This window comes from Oncorhynchus mykiss, chromosome 12, assembly GCF_057628025.1.
Source record: "Oncorhynchus mykiss isolate SJ-2025 chromosome 12, ASM5762802v1, whole genome shotgun sequence".
Classification (NCBI taxonomy): domain Eukaryota; kingdom Metazoa; phylum Chordata; class Actinopteri; order Salmoniformes; family Salmonidae; genus Oncorhynchus; species Oncorhynchus mykiss.
Window position 1 is genome coordinate 37,755,929 of NC_143033.1, and position 25,102 is coordinate 37,781,030.

The following is a 25,102-nucleotide window of genomic DNA, read 5'->3' on the forward strand; positions in this document are numbered from 1 at the left end:
TAACTGAGCCGATGGTCTGGGAGGACGGGGCTTTTTAATTCAACACCTTAACCCAAGTACTTCTCTGCAGTTGCCACCACAACATCTATTCTCTGTGATTTAAGTTCCATTTCTGTGGTACATTTGATAACCATGGCAACGAATGCTAAGAAGCCAACCTTACTGAAGCACACATTCGTATCACTCTGTATTAGCCTAGGCCTACTACATTTTACATTGACATTTTAGTAATTTAGCAGACGCTCTTATCCAGAACAACTTACAAGAGCAATTAGGGTTGGCGCCCCCTTGGTTTCGTGCCGTGGGAGAGATCTTTGTGGGCTATACTCAGCCTTGTCTCAGGGTAGTAAGTTGGTGGTTTGCGGATATCCCTCTAGTGATGTGGGGACTGTGCTTTGGCAAAGTGAGTGGGGTTATATCCCGCCTGGTTGGCCCTGTACGGGGGTATCGTCGGACGGGGCCACAGTGTCTCCCGACCCTTCTGTCTCAGCCTCCAGTATCTATGCTGCAGTATTGTGTCGGGGGGCTAGGGTCAGTCTGTTATATTTGGTGTAATTATCCTGTCTTATCCGGTGTGCTGTGGGAATTTAAGTATGCTCCCTCTAATTCTCTCTCTCTTCCCTCTTCCTCCCCTCCTGGGGGACCTGAGCCATGCCTCAGGACTTCCTGGCCTGATGACTTCTTGCTGTCCCCAGTCCACCTGGTTGTGCTGCTGCTCCAGTTTCAACTGTTCTGCCTGCGGCTATAGAATCCTGATCTGTTCACCAGACGTGCTACCTTGTCCCGGACCTGCTGTTTCGACTCTCTCTCTCTACCGCACCTGCTGTCTCGAACTCTGAATGCTTGACTATGAAAAGCCAACTGACATTTACTCCTGAGGTGCTGATCTGTTGCACCCTCTACAACCACTGTGATTATTATTATTTGACCCTGCTGGTCATCTATGAACGTTTTAACATCATGGCCATGTACTGTTATAATCTCCACCCGGCACAGCCAGAAGAGGACTGGCCACCCCTCAGAGACTGGGTCCTCTCTAGGTTTCTTCCTAGGTCCCTGCCTTTCTAGGGAGTTTTTCCTAGCCATCGTGCTTCTACATCTGCATTGCTTGCTGTTTGGGGTTTTAGGCTGGGTTTCTGTATAGCACTTTGTGACATCAGCTGATGTAAAAAGGGCTTTATAAATACATTTGATTTGATTTAGGGTTAAGTGCTTTGCTCAAGGGCACATTGGCAGATTGTTTACCTAGTCGGCTCAGAGATTCGAACCAGCAACATTTTGGTTACTGGCCAAACGCTCTTTAACCGCTAGAAAGCTAGGCTACTACTCACCTTTGACCTATCCTCCTCTACTCTCTTCACTGCCTCAGCATACGACACCTTCTGTTCTACTCTGACCTCAACCTATCTCTCCCGCACCAGGCATTTCTGATCCCCAGCAACATGGGCACCCCCACAATTGACACCCACAGTTTTTTCCACCAATACTACACCTTCCTTTGTCCCATGCCCTCCTGCACACTTTTCACATCTCAGGAATCTCCCTTCTACACACTGCTGCAACATAACCATAAGCTTCCCATCTAAAACACCTTTGTGGGTTTGGCACAAAAGCTCTCACGGGATAACTGACATATCCTAACATGACTTTGCCAGGTAAAGATGTAACGGATGTGAAACGGCTAGCTTAGTTAGCGGTGCACGTTAAATAGTGTTTCAATCAGTGACGTCACTTGCTCTGAGACCTTGAAGTAGTAGTTCCCCTTGCTCTGCAAGGGCCGTGGCTTTCGTGGAGCGATGGGTAACGATGCTTCGTGGGTGACTGTTGTTGATGTGTGCAGAGGGTCCCTGGTTTGCGCCCGGGTATGGGCGAGGGGACGGTCTAAAGTTATACTGTTACATTGGTGCCGTGACCCGGATCACTGGTTGCTGCGGAAAAGGAGGAGGTCAAAAGGGGGGTGAGTGTAACGGATGTGAAACGGCTAGCTTAGTTAGCGGTGCGCGCTAAATAGCGTTTCAATCAGTGACGTCACTTGCTCTGAGACCTTGAAGTAGTAGTTCCCCTTGCTCTGCAAGGGCCGCGGCTTTTGTGGAGCGATGGGTAACGATGCTTCGTGGGTGACTGTTGTTGATGTGTGCAGAGGGTCCCTGGTTCGCGCCCGGGTATGGGCGAGGGGACGGTCTAAAGTTATACTGTTACAAAGACTCTCTGCTTTAAAACTCAAAAGGACCAAGCTCGCCACCAGGTCTGCATCGCAACAAACAGCGAGCATCACAGACACAGAGAATCTTCCATTTCAGTTGCTCCACTTCAACACTTAATGCCACCAAAGTAATCACACCTTTCAAAGGCTCAAAGGCGCACTGCTCTGGAGAGAAAAACAAGTCACAGGTCTTGTCCCGAGACATGTGATGTTAAGCACCCGCTCCCTCTGGGCAGAAGAAACACAGAAAATCAAGTCCACTTCGAGCCACCTTCACCGATTTAACAGTGTCCAATTTCTTTTCTACCCAGCCTGAGACTACATATTGGTCAGCCAAATGTCACTCTTACTGGGCCAGAATCATCCTTTGCATGACCATCTGGTCGAGGCTCGGTCTTCACCACATCTGCCACCGCAGGTAATTCATCCTCAATCTCATCAGGTTAAATTTCTAAGCCATCAGAGACAGCACAGTGTGGTTTGTAGTACTTGGCCCATATCTTCCTCAACACACATCTTCCCTCTGCACTTTTTCTTTTTTCCTCACTGTCTATTAACCACATCTATCTGTTCATCACGCTCATGCCACACCTTCATCCGCCCTATTGTTAGCAGAACACGCACCGATGGCCTTTCAACAATACCCAAATTCTGTTCCTTCGCCCAATTTAGTAGTCTGGCAATCTCTTGCCTCTCTATGCTCACAAAACGTGACAGTCATCAGCCAAATCTCCTCTTTGTCATCCCCAGAACGCTCACTGGGAGTCGCCACGTTCCCAGCCAAAAATCCCTGACGTTTCAAAATGGTCATCACTAGTTACCACATGCAGTTACATCATATGTGTTTTGCTGGTGGTGGGTCAGGGAAATTGCCATGTCATATCCATTCAACCAGCTCAAACATTATGGATAATATAAGAATCAAATATACTGTCAGGTGCGTGAATGAGGACCCAAAAGCGAATTAACAAAACAGAGTTTCTTTAATGACGAAACACACGTAGGCTCAGATGGACAGGCAGATTCCGACAGGACAGGACAAGGTTAGATGAACAGGCAGATTCCGACAGGACAGGACAAGGTTGCAGCAAACACGACGATAGTCTGGTTCAGGCATGAGTAACACAAACGAGAATCCGACAAAGACAGGAGCAGAAACAGAGAGAGATATAGAGACCTAATCAGAGGGAAAAAGGGAACAGGTGGGAAAAGGGGTGAACGAGGTAGTTAGAGAAGACAAGGAACAGCTGGGGGAAAGAGGGGAAGAAAAGGTAACCTAATACGACCAGCAGAGGGAGACAGGGTGAAGAGAAAGAACAGGAACAGGACACAACATGACAATACATGACAGTACCCCCCCACTCACCGAGCGCCTCCTGGCGCACTCGAGGAGGAAACCTGGCGGCAACGGAGGAAATCATCGATCAACGAACGGTCCAGCACGTCCCGAGAGGGAACCCAACTCCTCTCCTCAGGACCGTACCCCTCCCAATCCACTAGGTACTGGTGACCACGGCCCCGAGGACGCATGTCCAAAATCTTACGGACCCTGTAGATAGGTGCGCCCTCGACAAGGATGGGGGGGGGGGGGGGGGGGAGACGAGCGGGGGCGCGAAGAACGGGCTTAACACAGGAGACATGGAAGACCGGGTGGACGCGACGAAGATATCGCGGAAGAAGAAGTCGCACTGCGACAGGATTAATGATCCGAGAAATACGGAACGGACCAATGAACCGCGGGGTCAACTTGCGAGAAGCTGTCTTAAGGGGAAGGTTCTGAGTGGAGAGCCAAACTCTCTGACCGCGACAATATCTAGGACTCTTAGTTCTACGCTTATTAGCAGCTCTCACAGTCTGCGCCCTATAACGGCAAAGTGCAGACCTGACCCTCTTCCAGGTGCGCTCGCAACGTTGGACAAAAGCCTGAGCGGAGGGGAGCTGCCACCTGACCGAAATTACGGATGAAACGACGATAGAAGTTTGCGAAGCCGAGAAAGCGCTGCAGCTCGACGCGTGACTTAGGGACGGGCCAATCAATGACAGCTTGGACCTTAGCGGGATCCATCTTAATGCCTTCAGCGGAAATAACAGAACCGAGAAATGTGACGGAGGAGGCATGAAAAGTGCACTTCTCAGCCTTCACAAAAAGACAATTCTCTAAAAGGCGCTGGAGGACACGTCGAACGTGCTGAACATGAATCTGGAGTGACGGTGAAAAAATCAGGATATCGTCAAGGTAAACGAAAACAAAGATGTTCAGCATGTCTCTCAGGACATCATTGACTAATGCCTGAAAGACAGCTGGAGCGTTAGCGAGGCCGAAAGGAAGAACCCGGTATTCAAAGTGCCCTAACGGAGTGTTAAACGCCGTCTTCCACTCGTCCCCCTCCCTGATGCGCACGAGATGGTAAGCGTTACGAAGGTCCAACTTAGTGAAAAACCTGGCTCCCTGCAGGATCTCGAAGGCTGAAGACATAAGAGGAAGCGGATAACGATTCTTCACTGTTATGTCATTCAGCCCTCGATAATCTATGCAGGGGCGCAGGGACCCGTCCTTCTTCTTAACAAAAAAAACCCCCGCTCCGGCGGGAGAGGAGGAGGGGACTATGGTACCGGCGGCAAGAGCTACAGACAAATAATCTTCGAGAGCCTTACGTTCGGGAGCCGACAGAGAGTATAGTCTACCCCGGGGGGGAGTGGTTCCCGGAAGGAGATCAATACTACAATCATACGACCGGTGTGGAGGAAGAGAGGTGGCCCTGGACCGACTGAACACCGTGCGCAGATCGTGATATTCCTCCGGCACCCCTGTCAAATCACCAGGCTCCTCCTGTGAAGAAGAGACAGAGGAAACAGGAGGGATAGCAGACATTAAACATTTCACATGACAAGAGACGTTCCATGAGAGGATATAATTACTAGACCAATTAATAGAAGGATTATGACAAACTAACCAGGGATGGCCCAAAACAACAGGTGTAAAAGGTGAACGAAAAATTAAAAAAGAAATGGTTTCGCTATGATTACCAGAGACAGTGAGGGTTAAAGGTAGCGTCTCACGCTGAATCCTGGGGAGAGGACTACCATCCAAGGCGAACAAGGCCGTGGGCTCCCTTAACTGTCTGAGAGGAATGTCATGTTCCCGAGCCCAGGTCTCGTCCATAAAACAGCCCTCCGCCCCAGAGTCTATCAAGGCACTGCAGGAAGCTGACGAACCGGTCCAGCGTAGATGGACCGACAAGGTAGTGCAGGATCTTGAAGGAGAGACAGGAGTAGTAGCGCTCACCAGTAGCCCTCCGCTTACTGATGAGCTCTGGCTTTTACTGGACATGAAGTGACAAAATGACCAGCGGAACCGCAATAGAGACAGAGGCGGTTGGTGATTCTCCGTTCCCTCTCTTTAGTCGAGATGCGGATACCTCCCAGCTGCATAGGCTCAGCACCCGAGCCGGCAGAGGAAGATGGTAGTGATGCGGAGAGGGGGGCAACGGAGAACGCAAGCTCCTTTCCACGAGCTCGGTGACGAAGATCAACCCGTCGCTCAATGCGAATAGCGAGTTCAATCAAGGAATCCATGCTGGAAGGAACCTCCCGGGAGAGAATCTCATCCTTTACCTCTGCGCGGAGACCCTCCAGAAAACGAGCGAGCAAAGCCGGCTCGTTCCAGCCACTGGAGGCAGCAAGAGTGCGAAACTCAATAGAGTAGTCTGTTATGGATCGATTACCTTGACATAGGGAAGACAGGACCCTGGAAGCCTCCTCCCCAAAAACAGATCGATCAAAAACCTGTATCATCTCCTCCTTAAAGTCCTGATACTGGTTAGTACACTCAGCCCTTGCCTCCCAGATTGCCGTGCCCCACTCACGAGCCCGTCCAGTAAGGAGGGATATGACGTAGGCGATACGAGCAGTGCTCCTGGAGTACGTGTTGGGCTGGAGAGAAAACACAATATCACACTGGGTGAGGAACGAGCGGCATTCAGTGGGCTCCCCAGAGTAACACGGCGGGTTATTGATTCTGGGCTCCGGAGATTCGAAAGCCCTGGAAGTGGCCGGTGGATCGAGGCGGAGATGGTGAACCTGTTCTGTGAGGTTGGAGACTTGGGTGGCCAGGGTCTCAACGGCATGTCGAGCAGCAGACAATTCCTGCTCGTGTCTGCCTAGCATCGCTCCCTGGATCTTGACGGCTGAGTGGAGAGGATCCGAAGTCGCTGGGTCCATTCTTGGTCGGATTCTTCTGTCAGGTGCGTGAATGAGGACCCAAAAGCGAATTAACAAACAGAGTTTCTTTAATGACGAAACACACGTAGGCTCAGATGGACAGGCAGATTCCGACAGGACAGGACAAGGTTAGATGAACAGGCAGATTCCGACAGGACAGGACAAGGTTGCAGGAAACACGACGATAGTCTGGTTCAGGCATGAGTAACACAAACGAGAATCCGACAAAGACAGGAGCAGAAACAGAGAGAGATATAGAGACCTAATCAGAGGGAAAAAGGGAACAGGTGGGAAAAGGGGTGAACGAGGTAGTTAGAGAAGACAAGGAACAGCTGGGGGAAAGAGGGGAAGAAAAGGTAACCTAATACGACCAGCAGAGGGAGACAGGGTGACGAGAAAGAACAGGAACAGGACACAACATGACAATACATGACATATACTTTCTGTGAACAGTGAATGGTCTTCAAAAATCCAGTGAGATTGTAAACTTGTCCTGCCAGTGCCAACTATTTGAAATGGCAATTTTTTAAATGTCCAGAGAAAAAATACTTGATGCACAGTTTATGGGACTTAGTCTTCAATAATCAAATTGTGAACTATTTGAAATGTACGTTTTTTTCAGCAGCAATCCAGCTGGGCAAATAATTATATATTGATTGCATAAAAATACAAATAAATATCCGTTTCAATGGTAAACAATTAAAATAATAAAACCAGAAATAACAACAACTGATTAACACATTTTGAACAAATAATAACACCGTTTTTGTTGTCTTTAATACATCAGGAAATATTAACTTATTTTAGAAGTATTAAAGTGTAGAAAGGTATTTCTTCAAGAAAATGTGTGCGTGCGTGCACTGGCTTCAGCTATAGTATGTAGTTTAGTATGAGGAATAGTACTATTCAGCAGGCACACTAATTATTACCATGTTATTACTTCTTTATTTCCTGCTGTAAAGTCAGGTGCTACCAACCTTTCTTTCCAGGACGTTACAGGCGTTATTAATCTAAATCGAATGCAGCTATGGAACTCCATATTTAGTTCCAAGACTGAAGTTGTAATTCTGTTGGAAACGAAGCACATCATTCAATTTTGGAGGCGGTGTCTCTGAGCAGACTCCTCGCAGTGTGGCTCCAGATACAGACGGCGAAATGTAGACATCTCGATAACAAGTTTATGTCTTTCAGGATATTTTGTCAACACGTATGTCAATCATTTAACGTGGGCAAGTATGACGACTTGCGTTGTCGTTGTCGGCAAGATGAACATTTTACCTGAGAAAACTTTATGGACATTCGTGTTGCAGCTTTCTTGTGTGCTGCTCACGTTGAAGGCAACCGTTACCGTTGGCTCACCTGTGTTGCTAAACCTCCCGTCAACACCTGAGACTAGTGCTGAGGTAGGTTATGCAAATTACCTGGGAAATCATGAATTATGGCAAGGACTGGCTTTCACATTTGAGTGTAATAAATTATGCTCAATTGTTTGAAGAAGGCAACGGGTATTGTACTGCCATTTACTTTCCTGTCATTACAGTTTCACCGAATACTTACCCTACTTCTTCCTCATGTCTTACTCTTATTCAAAATTCTATCATTTCTATTCCTGAGAGTTGTTTTTATTAGATGCACATTACTCTATGTGATAACTAGGCAATGTATGAGGCATGTTATCTTAACTCTGGGAGTTACTTTGATTCCCTCACTGCTTGGATAACTCTCAGCAAGGCTTCACCACGTAGCAGAGCTCAGGGTTAGTTGACCCAGTCAGACTATTATGACTTTGCACACAAAACCTAAGTTGTTCCTGACCCCAGCTTGCCTGGCTTCCCTGACCTTAACTCTCAGTAAATCTGCCCTTTGGATTCCTCCCCTGGCCTCCCCTCCAGTCCAACATTGTACCCTGTTGCCCTGGCTCTACACACCCTTAGTCCCAAACACATGACATGGGTAACATGGGATAAGAAAATGGAGGGCCACTAGTATTGTGACCAGGGCTCATTTGGATGACTGTGCAGCCTGCTTAGCACAAACACATGTATATGTTCATTATGTTTCACCACAACATGGGTCTATCTTTAGATCTGGTGCCGTTTAACATTTATTTATTTATTTTACCTTTATTTAACTAGGCAAGTCAGTTAAGAACAAATTCTGTCTTTTCAATGACAGCCTAGGAACAGTGGGTTAACTGCCTTGTTCAGGGGCAGCATGATGTTTACACAACAGGCAACCTACTACTTTATGGGTATAGGGTATATAAATCCTTTGATGATGTTCTGGGAGAGTACCTTCGCCTTAGGGAAATGCATGTTGTACACCAGCCTGGCCTCCGAGCAATACGAAACATACTTTATGTATTTCTGAGCACCTCAGAATGATTAGTATGATACCTACTAATGGTCTAGTTACTATAGACAGAAAGGAAAGTAGGGAGGTTGGTCGGGGAGGATGGGTAGGCGTAATCCGCAACCATCTAGCAATCCAAAGGTTGCATGTTCGAGTCACATCAGGTCAACTGTAGAATTTTAGCTAACCCTTCACCTAACCCTTATTCTAAACTTAAGACAATTCACCTAACCTGCTACGTAAATTCACCTAACCTTTGTCGTTTTAGTTCTCCTAACCACCAACGTAAATTCTCCCCATAAATTCTCCCCTTTGTTGTTATGGCGCAACAAGCAACCTGCTCTCAAAGAAAGACGTAGAATACTATACGTAATACAAGACATATGTTAAGGTACATCATCCAATTTGTATGCTATTGTACGACCAGATAAGACATATGATACTGTAAGTCTTATAATGCGTATGATAATGTACGATCGCTATTCCATTCATAATAATAACCTAAAGTAATGTAATATCATACTAAATGGAGTGTCACAGATTTAGCTACAGAATAATACAAGTTTCCAAGAGACCATGTTGTATACACAGGAACACTCAAATCAACAAACTGTTGCCAGGCGTAGACTCCTTTAGATGAGGTTTACTTGTGGACTTATTGTCTCCATATATTGACTACATATATGCTTCTGGAATTGTAGAGTTTTGATTAATTTAGGAGTGTTAAATGTGTGATACTGGTCACTTCTCTTGTTCTGTGATACTTCCCACACAATCCAATTGACTTATTCCCCTGTCCCCTCTTGTTTTGAGTTTCTATTGTCCATGATTGCACACTTCACTGTCATGGTCATGCACTTCTGTTGAAATAAGTAATTGACAAAGAACTTTGATGTCTGAAACAACACTGAACTATATTTGAGGTTGAAGGGGTCATGAGCTTTCTGTTCCATTTGACCTATGGTTGTTCACCTTCCAGATAGTGAAAGTCAAGTGAAAGGCTCATTGTGTTGGTGTAAACTAGGAGGCAAGTGGCAACAGGAATTGTACGCCTCTCCTGCTGGAGGAATGTTTTTTTCCACTGAGCATCCTTCCACCGGAGAAGCCTTCATCTTGTTTAAAGCACAAGAAGTGTCTAACTGGAAACAAAGCCTGTGAATTGAGGGTTTGTATTACCAACAAGTAGCTATTTTTCTGCTTCAAAACTTCTAAGGGTCTGTATTTGTGGAAGCTTGGAAAATGTCAACCTTTGGTTCTCTTACTCATAGAGACGACAAGATTGAATGGCTCCGTTTTCATTCTTTACGTCTGCATTGCGTCGTAAAATGTCGGTCCCAGTTTCATGGTTCTTTACTTCACACAACTGTCGTTCCTTTATTGGGAATTGAGCTTTTGATCAACAAAGTAGGCTACATTGTGAGCTCTTTGTGGTTTAGCCTAATTGTAGCCTTATTCCTCAATTTTCCCAGTACAGTACAGCCCATTTTCCACTTTTATAGTTTTGGTCACAAAAATTACGAAGAGTATAGTGAACAACAGAGAACTGACTCATTTGCCGGGCTGAATTTGAATTTTAGATCCATGCCCTGGCACTCTGATCTACCACTGGTCCATTGTACTTGTCTGTTGGAACTCTGTATCATCTAGCATGCTTTAGATCGAGCCTTATTCAAAACCCAAGACTACCCAGTCAATTCAACCCGTCTGGTTTTCTTTGCAATTAAAATGGTCTGTGGAGTTCCACTCTAATGCAGAGGCGCTCTCTCTAGTCTCTATCCAGCTGTGCTGGCTGGTTTCCATTAGGCATCCATTTAAGGGACCTGGGCCACGGAAGGCCCAGGGGAGTGCCGCTTATCATCACCCAGCTGCAGAAGTGGGCCTGAGTGCTACATCCCACAATGCATTCTGCTCGCTCCCAGCTGCTCATGGGAACAGCACTGGCTGGAGGCCCTTAGGGCCTAATCAATCCAATCATAGAAAAGTATGATGGGTTGTTCCCCCACCACAAACATCTCTGGCAGCGGTGTGAAACTTCTCAATGGCATCTCTGGTGTTGGCATCTGCTATAATGATTCTAAGACCACTTAGCCCTAATTTGAGTCATCCACTGCATTCACTCAGTGCTTGATGTTTCAGGTTTTTTTATGCCAGCCCAATGCTTCCCTCTCTCCCCTTCAGGCAGTCTTGACCATGATATTCTAAATCATTCAAGTGTTGGAGTCTATAAATTACTAAAATACTTTGTAGGGGAGAGTGAGGAAAGTTGAGCTGTTTTTACATTCACCATCGCTCCATCTAACATACATATTTCAGGATGTTGTGTATCCATGGAAATCCTCAAATCTACTCATTACAGTTTTGAAAACAAAGCTTGTCCCAAAAAATACATTCCATACATTTCTATACTGAATGAAATATTACCACTACCTTTTTAAAACCATGTCTCTTTATTTTCTAAACACAATTCAACATAATCATGTTTTAAGCATGTTTTAACAAACACTTTGTACTTTTGTCACACCTTTAACATAGGCCAGGCCCTGTTGTTACCTCATATCATATTTCCATTACGACCTGGGAAGAAAACACTTACATTTGCTAAACTTCCTATTGGCTCAACTTACCCCAAGGTAAACATTTTGACTATATTAGCCCACACAGCTACAATGATGCACTTTCATGCTGGCTTTAGGACCTCATATAGACCCCAACTAATGTATAGAACAATCTTAAAATGATCTACTTTGGTTAAGATACAAGCATCATGGACCTAACTTCCTTACCACTTTTTTTATATGTTCTGTTTTCCTGTATAGACTTTTCTGGAGAAGTATGGATACCTTGAGGAGGAGAGTCACCAACACAATGATACTGAGGTCAACACAGCTCTCAGGTACAACAAGGCTGGCATCTTTTAACCTACCAGAAAGAGCACTTTACAGTAATAATGGGAAATTAGGGACATTTTTAATCGAGTGTGGTCAATGATTGATTACAATGTATTGGTTGTTACAGAATATGCCATGTACATTTTTCATTGACTTTGTGTACTCACTAATTTCTCCGAATGTCAAATCTGAGAAAAAAACTTTTAGTTCTCTGGGAAAATGTCTTTGAGGTTGTGTTGACAGCTTTACCAAAAGTGTGTCCCATTCCCCAGTTGTGCTTGAGTGAAAAAGCAAGCACACGTCTGTTTTCACAGTTGCACTGTGAGTTACTGAATATTTGGAGAAGAAAAGCCTAACTCATTTAAAAGATTTATCGAAATGTATTGCATGTTTATTTTCTATCACAAAGCAAAAGCTTGGTTTCCCTAATGGGAGTAACAGTCTGCCACCAGAGCCTGGTATTTATCCAGGTGATATGACAGCTATTATTTATGCTGATATTTAAACTACACGCATTTGACACTAATGAAGAGCTAGACGATGCATTACCCCCATGCTCAGCAGGTTTAGAACCTTCAATGGAATGTTTACATACGGTTTTACCCACTTCATATGTATATGCTGTATTCTAGTCAAGGCCATCGTATTTAACTATTGCTGTACATATACTATTGTACGTATTCCTCATATATACCACACACACACACACACACACATATATATATATATAGTGTGACGGATCAGCAAGACTGAAACACCTTAACACAGGCTGGAGGCATGAATTGAACAGACCGGAGGCAGTGGTTGTGGTTCTTCTTCTTTTGTATTGTCACTCAACGGGTTCTTTCGCCCGACAAAATAATTCCAGTACAAGGTAGCGTCCAACTGAAACAGCGTAAAAAATAATAAACCTAAACTAAGCAGCTGACCAAAAGGCCGTGGCCAAAAAGGGAACACAAAACAACAAACGGCTCCCTTCTCTTTAGACTATTGTCTACACATGCTTCCCTCTATCTATAGCCTGCCTTGTTTAACGTAGAGCCAAGGTGCATCAGATGACGCCCCTTTCTCTGAGGTAGGCAAGTCCGACATCCTCACCAGTCCCCCTGTCTGCTCCTAATCCACCTCGAGCTCATCTCCTGGCATACCTATATAGAGGGAGACACCAAGCTAATCAGTGGGCTCAGGTGTGTACTGTACTAATTGGCTTTACACTGAGTCATCCTGCTGTCATGTTGTCTTCCTCCGGCTGGTCACTGAACCCTCACAATACAGAGTCTATATTTCTTAATTTCCTTATTTTACTTTTTAGATGTGTGTATTGTTAGATATTACTGTCCTTTTAGAGCTAGGAACACAACCATTTCCTTTTAGAGCTAGGAACACAACCATTTTGCTACACCCTCAATGCTCAATATGTGTATGTGACTAATAAAATGTGATTTGAAGGTTTGATTTCAGTTGTAAAGAACACACACTACCATCATCACATGTGGATTACTGGTAAAGTGCTGTATTGATTACATAACTTCTTCCGGGTTTGCAACTTTTTGATTCTACTTGCTCTCTGGATGTGCTCTCTGGATGTGCTCTCCGATCTTTGTTTGCCGTTCACTCTTCTTTTATCATTCATCCATCTCTCCTCTGTCTGCCTCTCAGGGAGTTCCAGTGGCTCACCCACCTGCCAGTCACTGGGCGTCTGGACAGTGACACACGGCACCAGATGGCAGAGCCCAGGTGTGGGGTGAGGGATGACAGGGGCCAGCAGGCCTGGGCACAGAAGGTCAACGGCATCTTCCATGGAGGTCTGACCAAACCTAACAGTGGACAGCGTCTACGCAGGAAGCGCCATAGCCAGCTAGGTTAGTGGCCAATCCATGGACCTCCTTTAGCTGATTTGGGCTCACTTCTGGCCAACTTCAAACCAACCTCCTAGATATTACTCCTTTTTTTATTCCTTCCTTGAAGATCAAATGATTGATTGAAATGTAGTTGGCCCATACAGATGGACTTGATTATACAGGTCATATTTCAAGAATAGACTGCTATAGCAATGCCAATGTGACTTTATTGTCTAGAATGGAGAGGTCAAACATGTTGTCAGGCTAACTAATCTCATCAGCTGTACCGTGACTCGATACTGCATCCTTAATTAAATGATCATCTAATCAACTATTACCATTTATTGAGGTCATAACATTGTTGTTTGCTCAATGACTCCCAATGGCAAGCTGCCCTGTTGGTTTCCTCAATGACCAAATTCTTTTTTTAGGGGGTTATCAACTGTTAGGCAGGGAGTCTCAAATCCCAGGCTGATTTTCCTTGAATCAGTCCCAAAATGGGCTTTGAGAGCTCCACTGAAGGACTCTGTAGTGGCAGTCAACATCCATGGCCATGTGCTTTCTGTGGTTGATCTCTGTTAGGGAGTTCACTACAAACTGTAAATCAGTGGGGGGGGGGGATCATGCCATTTTTTTTCTTATGAACATGGCCTTATTTCTATTACAGCATATTGGATGACTGTCATTCATATTCCATTCAACCAGCTCAATGTAACATCCATAGGTTTAGGCTACTACATGATGCTACAATTCTCCTTGTACCCATCATGAGGTTGAATGAAAGTTTACAACGTAGTTGCACAGGTTGAGAGGATTTTGAGTAATCAAGGTGACAGACAGTGACACATTTAATAACGCCTTGCACACATCTTGACAGCATCTAGATGATGTAATCATTAGTCCAACAGTTGCAAACAAGAGTTTCTATTGGAAAAATGTACATATGTTTATCCCCATTTCGTTCCGTTTTCTTCCGTTTAAGAAATGTTTTTCAACAGAATTGGCACAATGAATACACGCATACAAACACAGTTCACTTTCATACCAGCCACATACAACGGCTCCTTGTATATATTATTCCTTCTGGTATCTATCTACGCGCTCTCCTCTCTCCTTTTCCCTTGTGGACTTCAGTGCACAACACATCAGCTATCTGTGAACAGGTGGAAAAAACCTTTAAGCCAAACCTTCATATCGCTAACCACACACAGCCTACTGTACATCATTGTCACATCATAGTCAACATAGCTACTAGAACTAATGCATTAGTAAACCCGCTACAATCATGCAGTACAGTGTACAGCAAGCAGTTTAGCAGTTACACCAGCAGGCCCTGGTGGCAATACATTTATAAAACCTAAAGCTTACCTTAACTTGGAATAGTTCCAGTGTTGGATAGCCATAGCCAGCTAGCTAACATAGCATCTCTCTCTGTTTGAACCAGGTGTTTGAGTAGGGTAAACTAGCTACTGTAGCTGCATTCGATGCTAGCTAAGTAAATGAAATTTTAAAAAGTATATACTACAAAATATAGCTAGCTCTCTCTTTCTCTCATTCTCTCTCTCTCTCTCTCTCTCTCTCTCGCTTCTCCTTAATTTTGGAAGAAATTAATTTGTTCAAAACTTCTATTGTCTTTCTCTCTCTTTGAGTAAACTACTCACCACATTTTATGCACTGCAGTGCTAGCTAGCTGTAGCTTATGCTTTTAATGTTTTTTTTAAATTATTTAACAAGGAAAGTCAGTTAAGAACAAATTCTTATTTACAATGACAGCCTACCCTGACCAAACCCTAACCCGGACAACGTGGGCCAATTGTGCGCCGCCCTATTGGACCCCCAATCATGGCCGGACGTGATACAGTCTGGAATCTAACCAGGGTCTGTAGTGGCGCCTCTAACACTAAGATGCAGAGCCTTAGACCGCTGCGCCACTCGGAAGCTAGATTAATTCTCTGATACTTTGATTGGGTGGACAACATGTCAGTTCATGCTGCAAGAGCTCTGATAGGTTGGAGGACGTCTAAAATTGGTCATAATTTCTGTGTAAATCTATGGAAGGGGGTGAGAACCATGAGCCTCCAAGATTTTGTATTGAAGTCAATGTACCCAGAGGAGGACAGAAGCTAGCTGTCCTCTGGCCATGCCATGGTGCTACCCTACAGAGTGTTGTTAAGGCTACTGTTGCCCTTCATGGAAAAACAGTGTTTTATTCAATTATTTTGTGACGTGAATATATTTAGCATAGTTTTATCTTTAATTTCACCTTTATTTAACCAGGTAGGCAAGTTGAGAACAAGTTCTCATTTACAATTGCGACCTGGCCAAGATAAAGCAAAGCAGTTCGACACATACAACAACAGAGTTACACATGGAGTAAAACAAACATGCAGTCAATAATACAGTAGAAAAATAAGTCTATATACAATGTGAGCAAGTGAGTTGAGATAAGGGAGGTAAAGTAAAAAAAGGCCATGGTGGCGAAGTAAATACAATATAGCAAGTAAAACACTGGAATGGTTGATTTGCAGTGGAAGAATGTGCAAAGTAGAGATAGAAATAATGGGGTGCAAAGGAGCTAAATAAATAACTAAAGTAGGGAAAGCGGTAGTTGTTTGAGCTACATTTTAGATGGGCTATGTACAGGTGCAGTAATCTGTGAGTTGCTCTGACAGCTGGTGCTTAAAGCTAGTGAGGGAGATAAGTGTTTCCAGTTTTAGAGATTTTTGAACTTCGTTCCAGTCATTGGCAGCAGAGAACTGGAAGGAGAGGCGGCCAAAGGAAGAATTGGTTTTGGGGGTGACCATAGAGATATACCTGCTGGAGCGCGTGCTACAGGTGGGTGCTGCTATGGTGACCAGCAAGCTGAGATAAGGGGGGGCTTTACCTAGCAGGGTCTTGTAGATGACCTGGAGCCAGTGGGTTTGGCGACGAGTATGAAGCGAGGGCCAGCCAACGAGAGCATACAGGTCGCAGTGGTGGGTAGTATTGTAACGCTTGTCGTCTGGGGAAGGAGAGGAGGACCAAGGTGCAGCGTGGTAAGTGTTCATATTTTAAATATTTTAATGAGCACTGAAAACAAAACAATAAACAACCAACGAACAGTCCTGTAAGGTACAACACTATACAGAAAATAACCACCCAACAAAGCATCCTTTGTTGCGAAATACCCTACTCATGCTGCCAAACATACCCTTGTAAAACTGACCATCCTACCAATCCTCGACTTCGGCGATGTCATTTACAATTCTTCCTTTGGCTATTTTGTAAATGACATCACCGAAGTCGAGGATGGTCAGTTTTACAAGGGTATGTTTGGCAGCATGAGTAGGGTATTTCGCAACAAAGGATGCTTTGTTGCGAAATAGGAAGCCAATTCTAGATTTAACTTTTTTTTTTTTTTTTTTTTGCCTACTCAATAAATTGGATACAGTCTTAGTTCCTTTGTTTTGTCTTTTGTTTTAGTATGGTCAGGGCGTGAGTTGCAAAGGATGCTTTGTGCATCGCCCCACGGACCTCCCGGTCGCTGCCGGTTACGACAGGGACTCTGATGGCACAGCTGGCGCTGCAGTACAGCGCCCTTAACCACTGCGCCACCCGGGAGGCCCTAGATTTAACTTTGGATTGGATATGTTTGATGTGAGTCTGGAAGGGTCTGGAAGAAGAGTTTACAGTCTAACCAGACACCAGACACCTAGTCAGAGCCGTCCAGAGTAGTGATGTTGGACAGGCGGGCAGGTGCAGGCAGCGATTGGTTGAAGAGCATGCATTTAGTTTTACTTGTATTTAAGAGCAATTGAAGGCCACGGAAGGAGAGTTGTATGGCATTGAAGCTCACCTGGAGGGTTGTTAACACAGTGTCCAAAGAAGGGCCAGAAGTAAACAGAATGGTGTCGTCTGCGTAGAGGTGGATCAGAGACTCACCAGCAGCAAGAGCGACATCATTGATGTATACAGAGAAGAGAGTCGGTCCAAGAATTGAACCCTGTGGCACCCCCATAGAGACTGCCAGAGGCCCGGACAACAGACCCTCCAATATGACACACTGAACTCTAACAGAGAAGTAGTTGGTGAACCAGGCGAGGCAATCATTTGAGAAACCAAAGCTGTCGAGTCTGCCGATGAGGATATGGTGATTGACAGAGTCGAAAGCCTTGGCCAGGTCAATGAATACGGCTGCACAGTAATGTTTCTTATCGATGGCGGTTAAGATATCGTTTAGGACCTTGAGCGTGGCTGAGGTGCACCCATGACCAGCTCTGAAACCAGATTGCATAGCGGAGAAGGGGCGGTGGGATTCGAAATGGTCGGTAATTGACTTGTTGACTTGGCTTTCGAAGACCTTAGAAAGGCAGGGTAGGATAGATATAGGTCTGTAGCAGTTTGGGTCAAGAGTGTCCCCCCCCTTTGAAGAGGGGGATGACCGCAGCTGCTTTCCAGTCTTTGGGAATCTCAGACGACACGAAAGAGAGTTTGAACAGGCTAGTAATAGGGGTGGCAACAATTTCGGGCAGATCATTTTAGAAAGAAAGGATCCAGATTGTTTAGCCCGGCTGATTTGTAGGGGTCCAGATTTTGTAGCTCTTTCAGAACATCAGCTGACTGGATTTGGGAGAAGGAGAAATGGGTAAGGGTTGGGCGAGTTGCTGTGGGGGGTGCAGTGCTGTTGAAGCATGGCCAGCTGTAGAAAAATGCTTATTGAAATTCTCAATTATAGTGGATTTATCGGTGGTGACAGTGCTTCCTATCGTCAGTGCAGTGGGCAGCTGGGAGGAGGTGTTCTTATTCTCTATGGACTTTACAGTGTCCCAGAATTTTTTGGAGTTTGTGTTGCAGGAAGCAAATGTCTGCTTGAAAAAGCTATCTATCTAAAATGGATAGCTTTTTCAATGTTTCACTATTTTATTTTTGTGAAATTCACTCATGAGGATGGTCCTCCCCTTCCTCCTCTGAGGAGGCTCCACTGCTGTAAATCAGAGCCAGCATAGTACAGATGTAGGATCATAATTTGAGCCAGTTTGCTACAGCAGGAAAATAATCCAGCAGTGACAGGACATGTTAATTATTATGTGGATATAATTAATGGACATTTTTGTAGTGTTTGATTCATTTACAAGTCTGAAAGTTCAAGTTCAATTTATAAACTTTAGAAGCCTTTTTAAACCTCAAATACACTACAAGTTTGAGATTTCCTGCATTGCAGGAATGTTCTGCAACAGGGTAAAAAAAATAATGTCCTACATCTGTGTGTAGGCTATCTACACACACTGCCATTGAAATATCTTCAGGGAATTCTCCAATCTCTACTTGTGTGTGGGAAGCACACACATCCTATTTCATCTTAAAGGAGCTCCCTAGTCCCTTTTAGTCTGTGGGAACCACTGCCTAAATTATTAAGATATACAACAGTCTTTTCAATGTTCCAAGGGCCATATGGAGACTGCCCAACACATCTCCACTGTGTGATAGATAGGCCTACATGCTCAGTGGTAAATGGAGCTGTTTTGGGGTATTCGGGTGCTGATGTTTGTGGTCTGGATGGAGAAAAGTATGTAATTCCACACAGCCCCTGAAGTGATTGGATAATACTATAAGAATGCAGACGCAGGCGTCGTACTGCCCACTTTTCCAGCTGCAAGTTTGTACCTGACAGCTGCCACCTGCTCCCTGTGCAAAGACGCTGGGGGAGAGTCCATGGAAGGACGGCTCAGGATCCTCTGGAGCAATCCTATTTCAGAGAAATCCCATCAATATGGGTTACACACACGGACAGGATATTGAAGGACAGTTTCTGCAAAGAGGCAGATTTAGTCCCAAATGAAACTTTACAGAATTTTAAGTGGAAGAACATGGCATTCTTTCAAATGTAAGTGAGGTACAGGAGAATAGTTATAGGCATCTGTCCATCTACAGTACAGTAGTGAAGGCAGCCAGCAGAAGTCAAGGCAGGGGCTGGCTCTTACTGGCTCGTTGGTCGAGTACCAGAGAGACGCAAACGATTACACCAACAGCTCATCTAGTCTCACCAATGAGGCTTGCTGGAACAGTCTTAGCTCATCTAGTCTCACCAATGAGGCATGCTGGAACAGTCTTAGCTCATCTAGTCTTACCAATGAGGCATGCTGGAACAGTCTTAGCTCATCTCGTATTACCAATGAGGCATGCTGGAACAGTCTTAGCTCATCTCGTATTACCAACGAGGCATGCTGGAACAGTCTTAGCTCATCTAGTCTTACCAACGAGGCATGCTGGAACACACTGTAAACATTGAGATCTGAGAGGTTTTTTTAGTGTCCTGTGGAGTTGTTCTCGATACATTTTCTTTCAAGGAGTGCTAGCAAAAAGGTTCAACCTTGTAGCGTTTTCTTCTCTATGCGATTTCACACATGCTCTTGAAATGTGTTCGTCACACTTTGGCTCTAAGCTCGTACAGGTGAAGAAGACCATCTCTTCCCACTGGTCTGTGCCTCTGTTAAAAAACAGCGTTTATCCAGACACGTGTGAGGTGGCTTATTGAGGAATAATCTGCTGCAGTCAATTGACAAGGTTATTTTTATTGCAAAGATGCATGGAGTTGTTTTGACACTAAAATACTTGATTTATTGCCTTAGACAAGCACTCCTACCAATCCTACACAGCAAGAGCTCTTCTGAATTAGTTGATAACATTTTTTAAAGTTGTGTCACTGCTGTAACCACAAGTAATGTAATAAACATTACTCTCTCTGCACTTCGCCAAAGGATTCACCCTTATTGTTCAAAAAGAAACACTCACATCCCTGTTACTGTGATTTGCAAACGTCCCTCTCTCTCTTCTCTTTCCCTCTCCCTCTTTCTATCTCTCTCTGTCTCCTTCTCCCTCCCCCTTATACTCCTCTCTCCCAGCTGCATGAATGACAATCTCAATCTTACCCAGCACAACAGTGCTCCCAAAAGTGGGTGCTAGTGACTCATTTACCATAACTACTATTTTTCAACGTTCAAATAATATCTCACTTCTTGGTCATGAGTCCCCCTTGCTCCTCTATATTCATCAGTCCACTATCTCATCTCCCTGCAGGTGAGAGGTGGCACAAGCGTCACCTGACCTACCAGGTGGTGAACTGGCCTGGCCACCTCCCTCGGGGTCAGGTGGCCCTAGCCGTACGCACCGCTTTCCAGCTGTGGAGTAACGTTTCGGCCCTGGCCTTCAGAGAGGTCACCCAGGGGTCAGCTGACATCCGGCTGGCCTTCTACGAGGGGGACCACAACGACGGCATGGGCAACGCCTTTGATGGTCCAGGTGGGGAGCAGAGCAGTATCACTTTTAGTAGTGGTTTGATATTTTGACTGATTCCTGTCAGTTCATAGTTTACCTAAAGGAAGGGAGAATGCATTTTCAAACAGGGCAATTTCCAAAGATCAATTGGGTTCAGCTGTGAAAGATCTCGCCCCAGCTGTCACAATGTTCACATGCTTACAGATCCCTCTTGCCTGGTCTGATAACAGCCACTAGCATCTACCGCTTTAGTGTTTCCAGATTCTTAACGGACCAGATAATCATAAGAAACATGTTGATGGTTCCACCTAGCCTGAAAATGAGAGTCGAGAAGCTTCTACCATATTTCTTATACCTGCCTGGCTCCTTCAGATTTGCACAGTTTGAAGGGGTATGGCAAGGGGTTGTTTTGGGAAGCTTCTCTTCCACCCCTGAACCCTCTGTATGTTTTTGTTTTTACCCCCAGGAGGCGCCCTAGCACATGCCTTCTTCCCATGCCGAGGGGAGGCCCACTTTGACATGGCAGAGCGCTGGACACTGAACGGCTACAAGGGCCACAACCTGTTCATGGTCATTGCCCACGAGGTGGGCCACACGCTGGGCTTGGAGCACTCTCCTGTGCGCCACGCTCTCATGTCCCCCTACTACAAGAAGCTGGGGAAAGCCACGGTGCTGAGCTGGGATGACATCACTGCTGTACAGCAGCTCTATGGTGTGTAGGCCTACTCCACTCTGAGAGAGGAACATTAAAGTTATTTGAAATTCAATTTGAATTTGAACATTATTTTTAACCAGTCACTTTACATGACAACTACTGCTATACAAAGAAAATGGCCCTAGTCCAAAGCAAAGTTACACTTGAAGTGGAAGAAGAAAACTTGCGGAATAGGAGCGAGAACGTATGGAGGTAATAGTCAGTGGTCAGGTAGAGGAGGGAACAAGGTTATACGAGGGTGACGAGATGATGATATAATGACATTGAGACCTCACGCTGAACTTAGTCCACAGATCTGACTAGAGATTGGATCAGCATCCGTTTCTTTAACCTATCACCATCTGCTGTGCTCTCATTCACCATGACATCATAGTGTCCGACAGTCCCGACCACCCTGTGATATATGAAGCATCAACTGAGAAAGCTAAAGGAGGGAATCTTTTCATATTAAATGTGTATCTTAAGCTGGTGCATTCATTACAGGGAATCACACACGGTAGCATAGGCTACTGTTTAAATGTACATTTTTCCATCCAACCGCTCTAATGCTGTACCCAGAGGGATGTCCAAAGATCACTATATCCCAGAGCCAGACTTCCGGCAGCCGGAGACAGTGTTGATCAGTGTTTTTTCCCATCCTCTCAAGGTCACACCAAAGTAAACAAGCAACTTCCTCGCACATCAACGTTTCCATTTAGACAGTATAACAGGGAGACAAACTATCTCCCCATGTTTTGTCTTGCTCTCTTTTGGGATGCAGATTTTATCAGACCTTTACACAAATGTTTGCTCAACGTTTTCCAAACAGAACGGGTGGGCAACATCTGGAGACAAATCAAAGGAGACGTGTCTGCGAGTCAGTGGCATTGTAAAATCATTTGGCTCTCTTTACTTCTCTTGGCATTGGAATACAGTACATTTAAAGTCAGCTCAACTGTCAGTATCTCAGCACTCATCACTCAGCACTCAGCACTCATCTGTGATGTATTGGGTTTTCCATTCTGCAATGTTATGGCGTGCCAAATCTGACAATTAGTGTCTTTTGTGTATGTAACCTCTCAAACTTGCTGTGAAACAGGCATATAGGTCTTATCTGCACCCACTAGGCAAAAACTGGTTGAATCAACATTGTTTCTACGTCATTTCAACCCAAAAATGTAATGTGATGACGGTGAATCAACGTGGGGAAATGATTTGATTTGAAGAAAAAAGTCATCAACATAAGGGAATTTGGTCATTTTTTACCCAGCTTTTAGCCTAAATCCAATGACATGGTGACATTTTATGTTGATTTCACGTTGAATTCACATTAGTTGACAACACAACCAATGTAAATCATGAACTGACATCTGTGCCCAGTGGATACTTGTCCATAGCAGAAAGCTTTAATGGTACTCCACTTGTAAAGGTGCAGTCAGAAATACATCAATCAGTCAAGCTTTTTGCAGATGCACCTGGTCTATTGTAGTAACATAGAAGAATATGCATGTATATTACGTATAGTCAGAAAAGCTTGTACATTACTGAAGCTACTGTTCTTTTTGTCATTGAATGTTCTCTATAGGGAAGCCAGAGAGCGGTCAGGTAATCCAGTTGCCTGGTCAGGTGTTCAGCTCTGCTCTACGGGACTGGGAGCTGTCTGAAGGTGGTACTTGGAAGCCTGATTCCACCCCACCTCCATACTGCAGGGGATTCTTTGATGCTCTCACCATGGGTAGGACTTGATTGGTGGTCACTATCTGATCATGCTAGAAAGGCACAAAGAAAATAGGCCCCATTGAAATGAATGGCTCTTTGTCACCAGACTGGAAGTTGTACTTACCTAGCATATATTTGAGGCTAGAAGCAAGTTTTGGATAAGATTTGAGGTTTCGAACAAGACAAATATGACAAGTAAACAGCACCATCTGGTGGATTTTCGCCTATGATTGTTTTGGGACACAAGGTAATCAATCTCTTTGCAAATTACATGAACAGTAGGTTGAGAATTCTTCATTGACTTCTGAAGATGGTGATATACTCTGATTCCTGAAAATAATTCATTTTATATTACCTGGCAGACCAAGATGGTACCAGCCTAGTATTCCGTGGGGGGCTGTTCTGGACTGTGTCTCCTGGAGGCAAAACCAGCTCCCCTCTACCTCTGCAGAACCGCTGGCCAGGACTACCCCTCGCCATTGAGGCAGCTGCTTACTCTCAAATGGACAATAAGTTCTACTTTTTCAAAGGTAGTGTGAAAATGAAGACACAAGTTACCCAGCAATAAACCTACCTGAAATGATTTGTTCTTGTTATAGTAACAACTGTCCTGTATCATAGTCGAGGTTATAGTTCAGGTAGATTATCGCAGAAATGTTTCACACAGACTGCTTTTTCAGTTTGTGTCCTCATATATGTGTTGCTGCATTGTAATTTCACATCTCACACGACCAGCACCTTCCTCCTTGCGTCTCTTCCCCCAGGTAGGCGAGTGTGGCGTTACTCCAGCAGTGGTGTGGACCCGGGCTTCCCCCTGAGGAGCAGTGAGCTGGGCCTCCCTGGACACCCTGACCAGGCCTTCTACTACCCCCGCCTGGGACACCTGGTGGTGTTCAAGGGCCAGCTCTACTTTGTGCTCAACCTGGGGACCCTGAGGCCCGAGCCATACTACCCCCGCAGTCTGGACGACTGGAGGGGTGTCCCCCGGGGGACCAATGGAGCCGTCAGCCACCCTGATGGACAAGTGTACTTCTTCAAGGAGCGGCACTACTGGAGATTTGATCCAGAGAAAGTGCAGGTGACTGGAGAGGGGATGTGGGACACAGAGCTGGAGTGGGCAGGCTGTTTGGGAACTCACCACAGAGGCAATAATATACTGTGACCACAAGAGGGTGCTAACTAACTGATTAAAGTGGTTGGCGAAGGTAATGTGCAATGGATATACTCAGACTAAGCAATGACAGAGCTCATATTTTTTATGTTCATACATTATTATTAAATAAGTATTCCTAATCCTATTTCATCCAGTGAACCAATGATTTTGTTTGTAATGTGTTTGTTTTGTTTTAGACAGTATTAAGATTGGCTATGCCATACAGACTATCTGTGAGTTATATGTGGCATGTGTCATTGTTGCACAAATAAATTATGTTTGTATGTTTTCTCTCAGACAAGTTGTTGTTGTTGGAGATGAAGTCTCTGGACTCTTTAGTAGACTATTGCATTCATAAAGACCTTTTCTATAATTATTTCATAAAATACCACATATGGCACTGTTTTTGCATTTGTGGCAATTCCTTGATGTGCTGATGATGTGACAAAGGGACTGTTACAGGGACCTCCTCTTCATTAAAATGATTCTTAAATTCTGATCATGTGAGATCAAAAGATAGTTAGTTTAGTTGTAAGTAAGCTGCTATGTAACAATGTCTAACGCACTCTTGCATGTAGGCAACTAGCTCTCCCGGTGACATATCAGAGCCAAAGAGCTATTGATGAATACTAGTTGTTTTCTTCAGATTAATTGCTACTTTTTACACTTTTTGGCCAATGAAATCGATATGATTTGCATCACCATTTGATTTGAACCTGTGAATTTATGCACCTCAGTAGCCTATGTTTTAATGGTGCCTCGTAAATGATGTATGGA

At 44.7% G+C, this 25,102-nt stretch overlaps 1 protein-coding gene across 1 annotated transcript; it reads left to right on the forward strand.

Moving 5' to 3' along the window:
- The first annotated feature begins 7,245 nt into the window (after positions 1-7,245).
- LOC110537535 (matrix metalloproteinase-28) lies at positions 7,246-24,621 on the forward strand. Its single transcript, XM_021623647.3, has 8 exons — positions 7,246-7,827; positions 11,593-11,669; positions 13,324-13,526; positions 20,562-20,783; positions 21,226-21,471; positions 23,039-23,188; positions 23,535-23,702; positions 23,937-24,621. The coding sequence occupies exons 1-8, from the start codon at positions 7,660-7,662 to the stop codon at positions 24,332-24,334; spliced, it is 1,632 nt and encodes a 543-aa protein (XP_021479322.3). The 5' UTR covers positions 7,246-7,659; the 3' UTR covers positions 24,335-24,621.
- Positions 24,622-25,102: the final 481 nt, after the last annotated feature.

Coding starts and splice junctions, on each gene's coding strand:
- LOC110537535 (XM_021623647.3), top strand. CDS start 7,660: ATGACGACTTGCGTTGTCGTTGTCGGCAAGATGAACATTTTACCTGAG. Junction 13,527..20,561: donor GAAGCGCCATAGCCAGCTAG/GTTAGTGGCCAA, acceptor ATCTCCCTGCAG/GTGAGAGGTGGCACAAGCGT. Junction 21,472..23,038: donor TGCTGTACAGCAGCTCTATG/GTGTGTAGGCCT, acceptor TGTTCTCTATAG/GGAAGCCAGAGAGCGGTCAG.